We start from the raw sequence: 17,688 nt of genomic DNA on the forward strand, positions 1-17,688 counted from the left end.
GTGTGGGGCGGCGCGAGAACTCGTAGGCATGCAATGAAACACCTAGTGAAGTAGGCAAGAGACCGGCTAAAAACACCCTCGGTGTGTTACCCGGAGACCCCGTAAAGTTGTTGTGCTCTTTAAGATTTCCAAGTGGTGGTGCCTTCATGCGTGTGCGAGGCAGATGTGAAAACAAGTGTGCTAAAAGTGAAAAGGTTGGTGTTGCAGATACTGTTCCCGACCTTTTCTCCGACTTTGCCAGGTAATACACTTGTCCAGGAGAGAGTTGTTACTTGATCCACCATCTGTGCAATACTGTTCTAATTAACTCACACTTAACATTTTGCTTTTCCTATTCTGAGCGTGCAGAGGTCAGGTATCACAGTTCAGTCTTGACGCCTGATAAAGTCTATTCCTTTGTAGTCTGAGGTTCTTTTCCGTTCACTTCTTCCTTACTCGATATTCTGGTGGTTTCCTTTCACCACCGGAAATAGAGGAGTGACCCTTGAAACGGGTGTGTGCTCTGTTTGGGGGCGGCGTCCGTGCGTCTCCTTGGCAACGGCAGCATGGAGGACGCGGCGGACACCAGGCGGAGGGTGAGGCGCTCGTTGTAAGGCGATATTATGTTAAGACAATAACGCCGGGGAGCACAGCGGGGGAGGGCACGGCGAGGGGCAGGTCATGGGGCGTGGGGCGAGGTGTGGGTCGGGGCTGGTAGGTGTGGGCCAGTGTGCATTACCCCCGTCAGCTACTCCGGAAATGAAAGAGTGAGAGAAGCGAGTATTGGCACAAGAATAAATAATGCAGGGCCGAATCATGTGAGGGCAAACAAAATCTCGCTCGCCGCTTAAAATTCGAGTGAAGAGTTCATGATAAAAAAAAAAAAAAACTATTGCAACTCTACTCACACACCGAGCCATATTTTCAAGTTGATGCCACACACACTACAACGTAATAGTGAGTCTGTGTGTCTGTCTGTCTCTGTTCAGCGGACGAGATTTCATTTAGGATTACATGTTTTAATGGGAGATCCCGCTCCTGATTACGCCTTGTTTGCCTTCAAATTCTAATATGTTGGCAATTTGGAGAGAGAGCGGCAGTGTTTGGTAACCCGCTGCTAGAGTTTGGCTTGGCTGAGCACGCTGGGGGAGAGGGGGGAGGAAGGGGAAGCAGGGGAAGAGGCATGGAGGAAGGGTGAATTAAGGGAGGAGACTTCAGGAAAGAGATCAGGGAGGAGGAAGGGGTATTGTGAGGGAAGGGGAGGAGGCATGGAGGAAGAGTGAAGTGCGGGGAGTATACGTGCGAGGAAGCAGGGTAGCATAGGGAGGGAGGGAAGGAAACATACAGGGATGGTGAAGGGGGTGGTAGTATTGAGAGGAAGGGGAGGAATTTTAAGCTGGCAGGGATCGAGGGGGAAGGGGTATGTCTGATGGGGGAGGATGTTGGAAGGGAGGGTGAAGGGGTGATTATGGCGGGGGAGCAAGCAAGCAGAGAGGGGTGAAGAGAGGGTAGGAGGAAAGGGGGGGATGTGAGGGGTAGAAAGCAAGCAGGGAGGGGTGAAAAAAAAGGGTAGGGGGAAAGGAGGGGTGAGGGGCTGCACTATAGCAAGGAAGGGAGGTTAGGGGAAAGGAAAGGGGGAAGGAGGAGGGTAGGGAAGCGGGGTGGGGATGATCTCTGGCCCTTGATGGAGAGAACAATGAAGTAAACTAATTGAAAAGAGGCATTTCTGATATCTGCCTTGCATTAGTTTAATTGACGGGATTATAAAAGTGATAATGGGAATCGCCACTTACACGAGAAACACGTAGGGGGCAGCGGGAAAAAGCGGCGCGGGTTGCCAACGCTCGCCGGCCCTGAAGGTGCGTGAAAGAGGAGAGCATGGTGCAAAATTGAATTACTGGAAATCAGCCTCATCGGTAGCACACGTATGAAACACTCAGGGACTAAAATAGCTCTGGTAATACTGTTTCTGCTGGGGGTGTAATGACTTGTATGAAGCACTCAGGGACTCAAATAGCTCTGGTAATACTGTTTCTGCTGGGGGTGTAATGACTTGTATGAAGCACTCAGGGACTAAAATAGCTCGGTAATACTGTTTCTGCTGGGGGTGTAATGACTTGTATGAAACACTCAGGGACTCAAATAGCTCTGGTAATACTGTTTCTGCTGAGGGTGTAATGACTTGTATGGAACACTCAGGGACTAAAATAGCTCGGTAATACTGTTTCTGCTGAGGGTGTAATGACTTTTATGGAACACTCAGGGACTAAAATAGCTCGGTAATACTATTTCTGCTGAGGGTGTAAATGACTTGTATGGAACACTCAGGGACTCAAATAGCTCTGGTAATACAGTTTCTCCTGGGGGTGTAATGACTTGTATGAAACACTCAGGGATTGAAATAGCTCTGGTAATACTGTTTCTGCTGGGGGTGTAATGATTCGTTTGAAACACTCAGGGATTGAAATAGCTCTGGTTATACTGTTTCTGCTGAGTGTGTAATGACTCGTTTGAAACACTCAGGGATTGAAATAGCTCTGGTAATACTGTTTCTGCTGGGGGTGTAATGATTCGTTTGAAACACTCAGGGATTGAAATAGCTCTGGTAATACTGTTTCTGCTGGGGGTGTAATGACTCGTTTGAAACACTCAGGGATTGAAATAGCTCTGGTAATACTGTTTCTGCTGGGGGTGTAATGACTCGTTTGAAACACTCAGGGATTGAAATAGCTCTGGTAATACTGTTTCTGCTGGGGGTGTTATGACTTGTATGAAACACTCAGGGATTGAAATAGCTCTGGTAATACTGTTTCTGCTGAGTGTGTAATGACTTGTTTGGAACACTCAGGGACTCAAATAGCTCTGGTAATACTGTTTCTGCTGGGGGTGTAATGAGAAGCGTATAGTTGCAGAACACAGTATAGCCTATTAATGGCAGATCGGGGCGGGGTGTGGGGGGATGGGGGGGGGTTGCAGCAGAATTGTATGTATACACCTACGTTTTGTTGAATAAATAGAAGTTATATCAAACACTCCGGGATTGAAATAGCTCTGACAATACTGTTTTCTCTGAAAGTACAATGATTTATGTTAAGTGCAAGGAAACAGTACGCTATATAACTGGGCAGGATGCAGTATAGAGTTGTTGTATAAGTCTTCCTAATTAAGTTAAACAGAACAGTCAGCTACGTAATTGATAGGCTATAAATAACACTCGGCTCCAGCATGAATCAATTAAGCAAGCAGCGGGGGCCGACAAAGGGCTTGACGCTCTCTGTGCTCAGTGTGCTGTGCTGGACGAGTGGACGTGACCCGCGTGTCGTGTTCAAGGCCGTCCAGGGATGAGCAATATCGTCGCTTGGTAAATCATGTTTCTGGTGATGGTGGAATAGTTTTGTTGCAGTACACCGTTGCTAGTAATGGGGAAGGGCACTACTATCCTACCCCCTCGCACCCTCCCTGATCTCTCTCCTGACGTAAGGGGATATTATACTGGACATATTTTCCGTGGATCTTCAGTCAAACCACGATTTCCGCTAACGTGGTTCTCAGTTGTTTGTTGTTATTGCTACTGATGAAAATGATGAGTAATGCCGTCGTCCTTCAGTGAATTCTACCGTAGCTTTGGAAGATCGTGGACACGTCAGAAAACCACGCAAATATGAGAACCACACCAGCGGAAATCGTGGTTTGACTAAAGATCCACGGAAAATTTGCCTAGTGTAATAGCCCCTGTATACTCCCCCCTTCACCCTTCTGGCCTGTTATATATAAGTGATAATATTATAGAAAGAAACGAAGTCAGCTAAAAAAAAATTACTGTACATCGTTGCGAGGAATAGGACAGGGCAGGGTATAGTATTTGAGTGCCCTGTTATAGGTTACAAAAGTGATATTATTATAGATAGGAAGTCAGCTTGAAGAAAAAAATGTTACCGTAGCTAGACCGTTGTGGAACTTTGGCACGACAGGATAAAATAGAGGAGTGTCTTGTTATATATAAAAAGTAATGTAGTAAATAAAAAAACAACAACAGCCAGCCAAAAAACAAAAACAAAAAACAAAAAATTCTTCATCCTGACAAGCTAAAACATGTTAGGAATATTTTCTTTTTCTTTTCCCCAAATATATTCACCCACCAATCTGACAGCAATAGCCTACCATCTCTATATCGCGGCTGGCAGTAAACCAGCGATACAAGCTTAAGAAGGGACCAATCAAACTAACGAGCGGAAGCCAATACGAAAGCCTTATCCTACGTCCATTTATGTATTACGTCAATTGCTTTTATGTTATTGATAGCTTCATACAAATAGGTTAAGGAAAAAAATAATTGGCAGTGGAATATAGGGAACTGAACGATGGCGAAAAGTAGTTTAGAATCTGCTGTTGGTTTCGTACCTTGATCTTTACCGTTGCGTAGGTATCAGGAGGGTTTCAGAATGTCTCGGAGTCGTCTTCATAACAGTCAACAACAACGGTACATGTCAGCGGCTCTTCTCTTCAACACCTTTCTTGGAGCCGATTTCACAGTCCAACACAGGGTCTTCGTAACAGCCCGTCGCAGGATGTCATTTGCAGTACTTACCGAGCCATCCCAGAATACCATAGAAGTGTGAAGTTCAAGGGCCAGTTTCACAGTTCCCCATGATTGGTTAGTAAGCCCCCAAACCAATATATACCAGAAGCTTCGAAATTTCCATGTATAGTGTCTGGTGTTTATATTTAAGTTCACAAATTTGATGAAACTATACAGGAAAAGTCTTGTGTATTTAGTGTGGCATCGAAGACCTCACCGTTTTGGATTGTATGGGATTCTGTACTTTGGTTCGGGCTGTTACGAAGACTGTGTTGGACTGTGAAATCGGCTCCAAGAAAGGTGTTGAAGAGAAGAGCCGCTGACATGTACCGTTGCTGTTGACCTTTATGAAGACGATTCCGAAACATTCTGAAACCCTACAAAGCTGTGAATTTAGTGTGAGTAGGAGTGTGAGTAACTAACCTTCATCATGTTCGCAGATCAGCATCATCGTCGCGCAGACCTACCAGGAGCGTCGGCGGCATGTGGTCTTCAGCGCCGCGACACCGAAGGACAGCGTCGTGACCTTCCCCTCGCACGTTGACCACAGCTTCCAACACCTGCGGCGCCTCCACCATAAGGGCGTGCAGGTGCGGCGGCGGGGAGGGCTTGCGGGGGCTTCAGGCTTGAGGGAACGTGCGGAGAATTACCTTTAGGAGTGTGTGTGGGCGGCAGCGTTACCAAATTATCGTACTCAGCCACCCATCACATTGTATTTTCCGGTTTCTGACTCACAGCTATCGCAAACAAACACCACTAAGTAAGGCTTTTAACGATAACTTTAACTAGAATGTCGTTATCTGTGTGGTTAGGAGAGTTTTGGGCCCTGAAACTGATAAATGCGATGTTTTGAGTACGATAATATGGTAACGCTGGTGGGCGGGCGAGGGGCGGGTGTGTGGGTGTGTGGGGTTGCCGGGGCGTGAAGGCTTGCAGGCGGATCCCACGCTACTTAAAGGTGTCGCTCTGCTCTCAAGGTTTCAAGTCTCAGCTCCTATCCTCCTCCTCCTCCTCCTCCTCCTCTTCCTCCTACTTGCTTACTCTTCCTCCTTCCCTCTTCCCTCCTCCCTCTCCCTTTCCTTCTCCTCTTTCTCTATTTGAATCTTCTCTTTCTCTGTCTGTTTCTCTCTTCTGTTTCTTCCCTTTTTTTCTCCTTCTTTATGTCTTATTTCTGTTTTCCTTCCTTTCCTCTTCCCTCATCTCCTCCTCCTCCTCCTCCTCCTCTTAGATTCCTTCTCTCTCACCCCTTTCCTCCCTTGTTTGCTTCTCTGCCTGCTTCTATTCCTCCTCCTCCTCCTCCTCCTCCTCCTATGTCAACTCAACTTCCCCTCTTCCCTCTTGTTCGCCTCTCTTAAAATTCCTCGCTGCTCCTTTCTCGTCCCCTCCCCCCCCCTCGCTCTCCTCCCCCTTCAGGTATTATCCCCCTACCGCCCCTTCTCCTGCAGGCGGTGGTGGAGGTGGTGGAGGGCGCCTGCCAGACCGAGGTGCGGGTGCCGTGGAGTCGCTGGGTGGAGACGACGCCCCCCACTCTCCCCTCACAAGACGAAGAAGCCCCCCAGGTGACCATCTCCCCTGAGGTATTGGCGAGGTAAGTAAAAGAGGAGGAGAAGGAGGAGGGAAGGGAGGATGAGGAAGTGGAGGAGGATGGAGAGAAAGAAGAGAAGGATGAGGAAGGAGGATGTTAAGATAGAAAAGGAGAAGGAAGAGAAGGAGATTAAAGGAGGAAGAGAAAAAAGAGAAAAAGAATGAGGAGGAGAAGGAGGAAGAAGAGAAAAGAAGTGGGATGAAAAGAAAGAAGAGGAAAGTTAAAAAGAGGAGAAAGAGGAGAATAAAAGAGGAAAGGCAGAGAAGAAGGATGATGATGAAAAGAAAGAAGAGGAGAAGGAGGAGGAGGAGGAGAAGAAGGAGGAGGAGGAGGAGGAAATATGTGTTGGTCTGCGTGATGCTTTTACGAGGAAAGAGAAATTGAAGAAATAAAAAGACTGAGTAAAAGAAAGTAATGAGTGAGTAAATGAAAAAGTGGATGAGAGAGAGAGAGAGAGAGAGAGAGAGAGAGAGAGAGAGAGAGAGAGAGAGAGAGAGAGAGAGAGAGAGAGAGAGAGAGAGAGAATGAATGAGGATAACTAGAAATTAATCCAGTGTTGCCATTTGTGTCTCGAACCATTATTCTGTGTGTTACGTCATTCTCTCTCTCTCTCTCTCTCTCTCTCATTGCTATATCCACCATCTTTATTAGTCTCTACATCTCCCTTTCTTTATCTTACTTCTTATCGCCCTCTGGTTCCCTTTTCCTCTCGTGTCTTTTCTCTTTTCTTCCTTATCATATCCGTTATCTTTGTTATCATTCCTGCCGCCCTCCTTTATCTTGCTCCTTATCGGGTTATCTTTCCTTCCGCCTCCTTCTATGGTAATATCAGCCTTCTTTTTACTGTTTTATTTATCACTTTCTCTCTCCTTTCCTTGCTAACCCCACTACGTATATGTTATCCATTCTGTCTCTCTCTTTCTCCTCCTTGTTAACCTTCCTATTCTCTCTCCCTTTCCTTCGCCTCCCTTCTTCTATAGTAATATCAGGTTACTTTTTCCTTTTTTTTGATTTGTTTCCCCTATCTTTGCTGACCTCACTATGTATCTCTCATTCACCCTGTCTCTCTCTTTCTCCTCCTTCCTGTTAAGCTTCCTATCCTTCCTCCTTTCCATCGCCTCCCTTTTCCATCAGTAATAACCGCCTTTTTTTTCCTATTTTTTTAATTCGTTTCTCTTCCCTTTCTTTGCTGACCTCACTATGTATCTCTGTCATTCATCCTGTCTCTCTATTTCTTCTTGTTGACCTTCCTATCCTCCCTTCTTTCCTTCGTCTCCCTTCTCCTCCTGTCTCTCCCTTCCTCCGTCTCCCTTCTCTTTCTGTCTCTCCCTTCCTCCGTCTCCCTTCTCTTTCTGTCTCTTCCTTCCTCCGTCTCCCTTCTCTTTCTGTCTCTCCCTTCCTCCATCTCCCTTCTCCTTCTCAATCTCCCTCTCCATCATCCTCTCTTTACCTGTCATCTCTCACATCTCTCTATAACTCACCTTCTTCATTTCCCCGATCACCTTCGCTTCCAAAGTACCTGCCAATTCTTCTCTCTCTCTTTTCATATCTTTTACTGCCGTCTTTTCTCTCTCTCCTCAATTGTGTTTTTTGTTCCCTTCTCTTTTCTTTTCTTTCTTTTTCGGTTTCCGCGATTCAGTTAGTTCTTTTGCTCTGTTATTCTCTTTTTATTTCTGTCTCCAACTATTTTTCACCTTTTCCTGTTTTTTATTTTATTCCCTAATCTTTCTCTTCCTTCTCTTAGGCGGTCTTCCTCTCCTTTCCTTGTGTTTTTCCTTTTTTCCGTTACTCAGTCAGCTCTTTCCCTTATCTCTCTCTCTTTCCTCTCCTTGTTATTCTCTTTCTTTTCCACTCAATTGCCTTCTCATCCCCTGCTTTTCTATTTTTTCTACCTGTTCTTTCCTTTTCCTTACCTTATTTCAGTTGTTAGTTTGTCACCCTATCCTTTCCTTCTCTCTTCTTGTCATTCTCTTTCTTCTTTATCAAACTACCTTTTACCTTCTTCATTTTTACTCCTACCGTCTTCTTCCCCTTCATCAGGTGTCCTTCTCTCCTTCCTTTATTCCTTCACTCCGTCAGTCCGTCACCCTATTCCTCTTTTCCCTTTCCCTATCATTCTCTTTCTCCTTCCCCCATTCACCTTTTCCATTTCATCTCTTTCTCCCTCAATCACTGTCCTTCCTCTTTCTTTCCTTCCTTTGTTACGCCACTCCGTCAGTCCGTCGCCTCATCGCTCTCTCTCTCCCTCGATCTCCTGACAGGGTGGAGGCAGCCGTGCAGGAGACAGCCGCCGTTGATGTGCTGAGCGACGACTGGGGTCAGCTTGGGTTGGTGGACCGCTCGGCCGCTCTCCTCCTGAAGCCGTTTAACCTCCCCGGGAAAGGCAGCGCTCCCTCCCGCCTCGCCGCCGCCGCCCGTAAGCCGCCTCCTACTCCTCCTCCTCCTTCTGCCCACACGACTGCTCTTGATGGCATTGCTTGTGGTGGTGTTGTTGTGTACCTTTGTTCTTGCGGTTATGGTGGTGGTGGTAGTGGTGGTAGTGATGTCCTTTTTCCTCCTCCTCCTCCTCCTCCTCCTCTTGCTCCTTCTACTCTTCCTCCTCCTCCTCATTTTCATCATCGTTATCACATTCCTAGCCGTAACCGAACACACACACACACACACACACACACCTCTTTTTACGACCATTACAAGCTGGGGTGTAATTCATTTGCATCTCACTTGAAAATCGTCACTACCCCCCAACCCCCCCCCCACACACTCCTTTCTCCCCCTCCCCCCTACACACACACTCCCTTCTCCCCCTCCCCCTCCCACACACACACCACCATCACTTCATCCGCCCCGAACGCTCTCTCTCTTTTTATCTCACTCCCCGTCGGTTGTTTTAAATTTATACACTCGCAACGCTAATTAGTCGGCGCCGGATACCTGGATGCTCGCTAATTAAATCACCTTGGGGGATGAAAAGACACTGCACGAGTTTACCGCATGACTTTCTCTCTCTGTGGCGCGGTGTGAAGGTGTGATGTGATGGTGGTGGTGGTGAATGCTGTGCTCTGTTAGGTCATGCTTGCTGTGTTCTGTAGGTGCTCACGCGTGTAGTTAGTTGGCTCCGCACACATACCTGCACGTTAATTAGTTCGCCTTGATGAATAAAAATATAAAAAGAGTGAAAGTAATTTGCTGTCTGACCTTCTCTCTCTCTTGGGTGTGGGTTCGCTGTGATGGTGCTGGGTCCTGCTTAGCTGCGAAGAAAAGATATAGTTTGCAGTGTGTCTTTAAATGGTCGGTATTTTTAGACGTTTCCGGCTCTCACATCAATTATTTCTAAAGCCCTAAGGTAGCGGCAGGTGGTGTGTTGCAAGGCGCTGTGGTGTGTCGTTATGTTGGCAAAAAGTGCTGTGTGACTCTCTTGGGCACCGAAATGTTTAAAGGGCACCAAAATGTTTAAATTTTCCCTGCGTCGGTGTGTGGGTATAATGTTCTAGCGCTGTTCTGCGAGGCGCTGTGGCGTGTCGTGCTGTGCCGGCGTCACGCACCTGAACAGCACTGCTTTAAGAGGTAAAGTGGCCTGTTCCTTCATTGTGGCGCTTATTGCGTCAGGCGGAAGGTGATATTACGTTTGTTTCAGGGTCCGCTTGTCCGGTGGCCTCAGCGTTGCCATGGCGTGTGTGTGTGTGTGTGTGTGTGTGTGTGTGTGTGTGTGTGTGTGTGTGTCCAATAGCCTTAGCGTTGCCATGGTGTGTGTGTGTGTGTGTGTGTGTGTGTGTGTGTACCCTATCGGTCATTATACAGTCTTACACAATAGTTCTGCTCTTGTGCTGTCTAGCTTTGTGATAGTAATGTAAACAGTAATGATATAAATAGTAATGATGATAATAATAGTAATAATAATGATAACAATAATGATAGTCGTAGTATTGCATCTTCTTGTTCGAGTTCTTGTTCTTGTTATTTTTTGTTCTTGTTCTTGTTTTAACTCTTCTTCTCACAAAACAACAACAAAGGCAACAACATCTACTACTTCTACTACTACTACTACTACTACTACTACTACTACTACTACTACTACTACTACTGTTGTTCTATTGCTAATGCTAGGTCATCTTGTTAACTGCAACTCTAATTGGTTTCCTCTTCGACCTGTAATTTAGACCTTTCTCCTTTAACTGTCTGGCAAGCATTTTTCTCTTCGCTAACAATGCCACAGCGTAAAACATATCACGCTAATTGCCTTCCGTCTCCAGTTATACAGCGCGGGACATGGCAGTCGTTTAACAATGATATCTACGGTCATCTTAATACAATGGCCCTCGATCCGTTTAGACAAAGGGTACAGCAACTCCCTAATGCATCTTCATCCCTTAGTCTTCCTCGCTGTTTTAAGTAAAAGACAAAGAAATTCATTTACCTCACATGCAGGGACTCCGTGACCTCACCTGAGCTTCTCCGGGGCTGTCTTGTTTACGTATGATTAAAAGTTTAACGAAGGATAGCATATTAGACCTGAGGACGGGCTCGGTATTGTCTGCCTCCGTTTGACTCCACCGGTTATGAGACGCCGCTGAGATGTGTGTGACTAACTATACCGTACGTGTCTCCCTGCCTTCTCTCATCTCGACCAAGGACGTAAAACAGGGAGAGTAGCCACGATCCATGTCCCCTTTCATCTTAGCTATAGCCACCGTACTCTAAAGTGATCAAGAGGCTACGTCCCCTCTTCTACGGCTGAAGGAGGTGACTGGTTGGATGGAAGGAGGTTAACTTGGTAGCTGCAGGGATCATGTTTCTTAAAGGCCCCTCTAAGCGAGAAAAATGAGAAAAAATCATCACTCACGCAAACCATTTCATAATATATATCAACGCATTTGTGATCAGTTTATGCATCATCTATTTTGGGGGGTTTATATCATGGCAAAAATGTGGCCCGTCGCTGGTACACGGTAAAGCCACAAATTTGGCCCGTCGCTACTACCGGGTTAAGTTAGTTGTCAGTATTATCTTGGAGCGAGAGTAAGGAAGGGATGGAGCTTCTGAATCAACTTATTGTACGGCGAGTTGAAAGACGTACAGTAAGAGGAAGTAGTTTAGGCCCATATTATCAAACTCATCGAAACCTTAGTCCATCTATATAAAAAGGCTCTCGCAGAAGTTTCAGAGGTGTCCATGGGTAGTTTCTTGACCCCTGGCGGTAGTTTTGAAAGGCTTCTGCGCCATGAACGGGAATAAGACTCATGACAACCAGACGTATCTCCTCTATGACCTTTAACCCCCCCCAAAAAAAACCGTTTGATGATAAGCGTTTTAGTACCTACGATCCATGTTTCCTTTAAATCTCAGCTAGCTCAGTGACGTAGTGATAGGAGGAGGTTTAGCTATAAGAACAGAGTGAGTCAGGAGATATCTATTTATTATCATACCGGTGGATACTCCCGTTTACCTGTCTCCCTTCACCTTTAGTTAATCAATGGCGTACAACGAGCCGGGAAAAGACTTGACCGCGAGGAGAGGTAGCGTCGGATTAAATGCAGGCAGTTCATAGCGTTCTGTTGTATATTGTAAGCTGGTGGTTTGTCTGCTGTTGCCTTACATCTTAATGAAGGTAATCAAAAGAACATAGAGAGAAGGAAATGTTTTAACTAGTATGAAACTTTACTAATGAAATGATACGCAATAGAGAACAGGTACGGCGACATGGATAACTAGTCTGTATCTGTCTTTTCATTTTTAGTTGATCAATATTGTTTTTTGAGTAAAGGAGGCAGTTCAAGGGCAAAAAAAAGTGAGGGGAGAAGAAAGCCCACTAATCGCTGCTCATATAAAAGAGAGTTGTAAAGAGTGGCCAAAAGAGAGAGTGGTCAGTGAGAAGGGAAATGTTTTAACTAGTACGAAGGTTTACTAATGAAATAATACGTAATTGAGGACAGGTATGGCGGCATGGCTAACTAGTGCATACATGTCTTCTTTTGTTTTTTTAGTTAATCGAGAGTGTTCGATGAGAAGGGAAATGTTTTAACTAGTACGAAGGTTTACTAATGAAATAATACGTAATTCAGAACAGGTATGACGGCATGGCTAACTAGTGCATACCTGTCTTCTTTTGTTTTTAGTTAATCAAGCGTGTACGATGAGAAGGGAAATGTTTTAGCTAGTATACGAAGACTCTGCGAGGAAATGATACGAAATAAAGGAGGACAGGTGTTCGGCATAGCTAATTAGTGCATACCTGTCTTATTTCTTTAGTTAATTAAGAGTGTACAGTGAGAAGGTAAATGTTGAGCCACAAGGACACGACTGAATGATGTAACTCTGGTCCTCGTATCCTCCCTCGTTGTTGTTGTTGTTGTTGTCTTAGAGTTCGGCTATGAGAAGATACTGAAGGCTTAAGTAAGGATAGTAATAAGTAACAGCTGTGTGGTCTAAGCTTGGTAGTCTGGTATGTGTCTGTGCTGTCTCCCTTCATTTTAATTAAAAGCTAACCTGGCGTGTACTTCCTTTTATCGTATGTTCGTCGAGAGTTCACAGCGAGAATGAAATGGCGTAACCTCGAGTAGAAAATGAGGAGAAGGGAAACGGTTTGTATACATGACATTCGTATGATGCAGAAGACTAACTAGATTACATAATATCTCCCTTTTGTCTTGCGTTCAGAGTTTACAGCGAGAAGGAAAAAGGTTTAGCCACGAGGAACAGATAATAAGGAACCATATGAGTACACTTTATAGGACACAGGTGTATGATATGCGTGGCTAACTGTGGTATACCTGTCTCTTCGCGTCTACGTTAATCAAGGGTTTACAGAAAGCGGAGAAGACTTGACCACGGGGAAATGTATTAAATGAGGTCAGTTTAGGATTGTACCTGTGTGATATGTCTGGTCGTCTGGTGTGTCTGCCGTCCCCTTTCATCTTAATTAAGTTACAGTATCAAAGGTGAACAGGTAGGAAGAAGAGAACCAGGCGTAGAGAGTGGCAAAAATGAGGACAGTTTTTAATTTAGTTCTATGACGTGACGTGCGGTTGGTAGTACGCGTAGGTTCCCTTCCGTAACTTATATAATCAAAGGTGAACAGGTAGGTAGGAAAAATGGACTTAGCCAGGAGCAGAAAGTGGCAAAAATGAGGACAGTTTTTAATTTAGTTGTATGACGTAAGTGCGGTTGGTAGTACCCGTAGGTTCTCTTCCCAAACTTATATAATCAAAGGTGAACAGGTAGGTAGGAAGAAATGATTAACTAAGAGCAGAGAGTGGGAAAAATGAGGACAGTTTTTAATTTAGTTGTATGACGTCAGTGCGGTTGGTAATACGCGTAGCTTCCCTTTCTTAACTTATATAATCAAAGGTGAACAGGTAGGTAGGAAGGAAGGACTTAACCAGGAGCAGAGAGTGGGAAAAATGAGGACAGTTTTTAATTTAGTTGTCTGATGCAAGTGCGGTTGGTAGTACTCGTAGGCTCCCTTCTCTAACTTACATAATCAAAGGTGAACAGGTTGGTAGGAAGGAAGGACTTAACCAGGAGCAGAGAGTGGTAAATATGAGGACAGTTTTTTAATTTAGTTGTATGACGTCAGTGCGGTTGGTAGTACTCGTAGGCTCCCTTCCCTAACTTACATAATCAAAGGTGGACAGGTAGGATATAGGAAGAAAGGACTTAGCCAGGAGCAGAGAGTGGTAAATATGACAGTTTTTAATTTAGTTGTATGATGTGACGTAAGAGTGGTTGGTAATACACGCACCTTCCCTCCTTAGAGTATTCCTGCTCTTTTCATCTTCATTAAAGTGTTTAGGAGCAGCGAGTAGCGGGCTTTTTTTATTATTGTTTCCTTTTTTGTGCCCTTGAGCTGTCTCCTTTGTTGTTCTAAATAAAAAGAAAAAGAAAGAAGCTTATAGGCCTTGGTCTGCTTCCTCTCCTTAATTAAAAGAAAAAAAATGTGTTTGGTATGATATTGTCCCCGTCGTTGGTGTGTTGATTCGTTAATTCTCCTTTCCTTGTATGTACGAAATAGTGCTACTCATTTTAATTATTTCCAAAGCCCTTCCTCTGGCCTGCTTACTCTCACCTTTAAGAGAAACATAAGATGCGTCTGGTAGGCTAATGTCCTCGTCCTTGGTGTGCTGATTTGCTGATTCTGCTTTCACTGCATGTACGAAAAAGTGTTATTTGTATATATTATTTTAAAAGCCCTTCTTGATCTGCTTCCTCTCACCTTTAAGATAAACAAAAGATGTCTGGTAGACTAATGTCCTCGTCCTTGGTGTGATGATTTGCTGATTCTGCTTTCATTGCATGTACGAAAAAGTGTTATTTTATATATTATTTTTAAAGCTCTTCCTGATTTGCTTCCTCTCACCTTTAAGAGAAACATAAGATGCGTCTGTTAGGCTAATGTCCCCCTCCTTGCATGGTGTGTTGATTTGCTGATTCTGTTTTCCTTGCATGTACGAAAAAGTGTTATTTGTATATATTATTTTTAAAGCCTTTGGTCTGAGTTCTCTCACCTTTAGACAGAGAAAGAGAGGGAGTAAAAAGATGTCTGTTAGGCTAATGTCCTCGTCCTTGGTGTGTTGATTTGCTGATTCTGCTTTCCTTCTATGTACGAAAAAGGGTTATTTGTATACATTATTTTTAAAGCACTTCTTGATCTGCTTCCTCTCACCTTTAAACAGAGAGAGTAAAAAGATGTCTGGTAGGCTAATGTCCTCGTCCTTGATGTGTTGATTTGCTGATTCTCCTTTCCTTGTATGTACGAAAAAGTGTTATTTGTATATATTATTTTTAAAGCCCTTCTTGATCTGCTTCCTCTCACCTTTAAGAGAAACATAAGATGCGTCTGTTAGGCTAATGTCCTCGTCCTTGCATGGTGTGCTGATTTGCTGATTCTGCTTTCCTTGCATGTACGAAAAAGTGTTATTTGTATATATTATTTTTAAAGCCTTTGATCTCCTTACTCTCACCTTTCAACAGAGAGTAAAATGATGACTGTTAAGCTAATGTCCCCGTTCTTGGTTTGTTGAATTGCTGATTTTGCTTTCCTTATACGAAAAAAAAAGATTGTTTGTAATTTTTAAAGCCTTTGGTCCTCTCCCTTTCACCTTAAAAAAAAAAATATATATATATATATATATATATATATATATATATTTTTTTTACATTGCAGCCTATTGCGCCGGTAGGCTTCTTCCGGTGGATCCTGATGGTCGGTCCAAAGCTTCTTTCCCGTAGGTCCTGATGGTCGGCCCAGCTCGTTCTGGCGCAGGCGAGTGATTATAGTGGCGCCATCTTGCATTGGCTCATGCTGCCCTCCCAGAGCTCATCTTTGATCCTAGAATCTAGAGTCCGGGTTGATAGGTGGTCTTCTGGACAGCATGTGGGTAGTTTTAAGCCACTCGGCGGCGGCTGAAAAATCCCAGCTTGGTGGCACCGGGCGGGGATTGAACTCGCGTCCTCCAGAACACGAGGCCGTTACTTTGACGACTCAGCCACCGCCTATATATATATATATATATATATATATATATATATATATATATATATATATATATATATATATATATATATCTATAGAGAGAGAGAGAGAGAGAGAGAGAGAGAGAGAGAGAGAGAGAGAGAGAGAGAGAGAGAATAAAAAAATGTCTGGTAGGCTCGTGTCCCCGTCCTTTTTTTTTTTTTGGTATATATGTTTTTCTTACACAAGCTTTATTTATGTATATTTTAAAACCCTTCTTGATTTGCCGCCTCTCACCTTTAAGAGAGAGAGAAATAAAAGATGTCCGGTAGGCTTGTCCCTGTGCTTGGTATGTGAGAGCCAGCAACAGCAGCGGCAGAATCACCAGGGAGCGGGTACACAGGGGCGCGGCGGGGCTCGAACACCGCATCCCATTGTTTATTGAGTGGCGTGGCGCGCGAGCTTTACCCAACCGTCTCTCCGCCGCAGAGGGAGACGAGCCGGAGGGGGAAAAGGCGGCCCACGAGGGGGAGGAGGGCGAGGAGGAGGAAGAGGAGGAGGAGCCCTCTTCACCCGATATACTGAAGTTACAGATGCTGCAGGTAAGAACAAACATCAATTACATTAACATCAATATCAACAATACTAATGCTAATATTGATGATAATGATGATAAACAATGTACTACTAGAAATAATGGTAAGGAAACTACTTCTACTTCTACTACTACTACTGCAAACAACAGAACAATACAGGTTAAGAAAGAACAGCAGCTGCACCAATAGCTTCAAAGGGTCAACAGCAATGATTTATCACACTAATAATAAGAAAGATGAGAGACACCGCTCCTGCTGCCCCGACACCATTCCCAGAGCTCCTCCTTCCTTTCCTCCGCAGCTGTCCCCTCACAAAAACAAAAACAAAAGTCGGACAAACTGGAAATAAATCAAGTGCAAAAGAATAACAAATCCTCCTGGAGTGTTCAATACATCAACCTTAAAAGAACGTCGGGGCGAGGTAATGGAGGACGCTTCCGGATAAATTCCCGCTCCTCCCGCCGCGAAATATGGCCGCCCCGCCCTCCTCGTATTAACCGTAAAATCGTTTCTATTCGCAGAGGAAAATGATGCGGCGAATCAACGAGAGGCGAGCGGCGGCGAGGGCGGCGGAGACGGTGGTGCAGCGCTTCAGCCGACACTACAAAGCCCGGCTGGCGGCGCTGGACGAGGGTCGGGACGCGGCGGGCGGCGGGGAGGAGGATGAGAACGCGAAGGAAGAGGAGGAAGAGGAGGAACAGGTGGAAAAAGAAGAGGAAGAGGGAGAGGGAGAGGAGCAAGGAGCGGAGGACGATGAGGATGGCGAGTACGAATCCATTGGAACGCCAAGTATTATGCCCTCCGACGATGAAGATGGTTGGTGAACTCACGGGGTTAGGTTTCTTATGCATCTACACACACACACACACACACACACACACGAATGATTAACTTTCCCGCATAAAACTCCCCATGAAACTTACTGTAAATTTTTCTTTCCCCTAAAACGAATTCGGAACCTGGATAATCTTTTAGAAGACGCGCATGGCAGGACTTTTCTTTTATTGTTTTTCTACGGTTACATGCTGAAGCGACGTCTTGCTGAAGGATACACAAGGTAGGATTAGCCTCAAGGATCCTGCACTGCTGCTCGTGTGGCCCAGGGAACAGGAATAGGACAACAAGGTCATAAATCTTACGTGTGGCTTCTCCAGAGTTTGCGTTGTTAGCCTCAAATTTCTGAACTTTTCCTGAGGCGTTTCGAACTGGTTGCCCTTAGCGGTGGCGGCAAAGAAGGAAGGAAGGAAGTGGTGGTGAGCTCGCTGGAAAGTTAGTGCATGATGAGTGATGAAAGAGAGAGAAGAAAAGTGGTGTTTGATGTGAGTAATGGTCTGTCTGTCTGTCTGTGTCTAGCGTGGCGGGGAGGGAACGGGGTCTGGGAGGGGGGTTTGTGGGGGAGGGAGGGAGATGGATGGGAAGGGGAGGGTGTTGGAGGGGGTAGGGTTTGAATGGGTGAGGAGGAGGAGGAGTGGGAGGTAAGGGGAGGGAGGGGGTTAGGTTT

At 45.1% G+C, this 17,688-nt stretch overlaps 1 protein-coding gene across 2 annotated transcripts; it reads left to right on the forward strand.

The window, feature by feature from the left end:
• Positions 1 to 496: 496 nt before the first annotated feature.
• Positions 497 to 17,109, forward strand: LOC127007068 (sodium/potassium/calcium exchanger 1-like). Of its 2 annotated transcripts, XM_050877599.1 has the most exons (6): positions 497 to 575; positions 4,999 to 5,148; positions 6,004 to 6,146; positions 8,405 to 8,559; positions 16,081 to 16,193; positions 16,709 to 17,109. In XM_050877599.1, the coding sequence occupies exons 1-6, from the start codon at positions 546 to 548 to the stop codon at positions 17,009 to 17,011; spliced, it is 894 nt and encodes a 297-aa protein (XP_050733556.1). In that variant the 5' UTR covers positions 497 to 545; the 3' UTR covers positions 17,012 to 17,109. The 2 variants fall into 2 exon arrangements, with proteins under 2 accessions (XP_050733556.1, XP_050733554.1); XM_050877597.1 differs by lacking the exons at positions 16,081 to 16,193; positions 16,709 to 17,109 and having other exon boundaries at positions 8,405 to 11,376.
• Positions 17,110 to 17,688: the final 579 nt, after the last annotated feature.

The sequence above is a fragment of the Eriocheir sinensis genome, chromosome 34, assembly GCF_024679095.1.
Source record: "Eriocheir sinensis breed Jianghai 21 chromosome 34, ASM2467909v1, whole genome shotgun sequence".
NCBI classification, from domain to species: domain Eukaryota; kingdom Metazoa; phylum Arthropoda; class Malacostraca; order Decapoda; family Varunidae; genus Eriocheir; species Eriocheir sinensis.

Coding starts and splice junctions, on each gene's coding strand:
- LOC127007068 (XM_050877597.1), top strand. CDS start 546: ATGGAGGACGCGGCGGACACCAGGCGGAGG. Junction 5,149..6,003: donor TCCACCATAAGGGCGTGCAG/GTGCGGCGGCGG, acceptor CTTCTCCTGCAG/GCGGTGGTGGAGGTGGTGGA. Junction 6,147..8,404: donor TCCCCTGAGGTATTGGCGAG/GTAAGTAAAAGA, acceptor ATCTCCTGACAG/GGTGGAGGCAGCCGTGCAGG.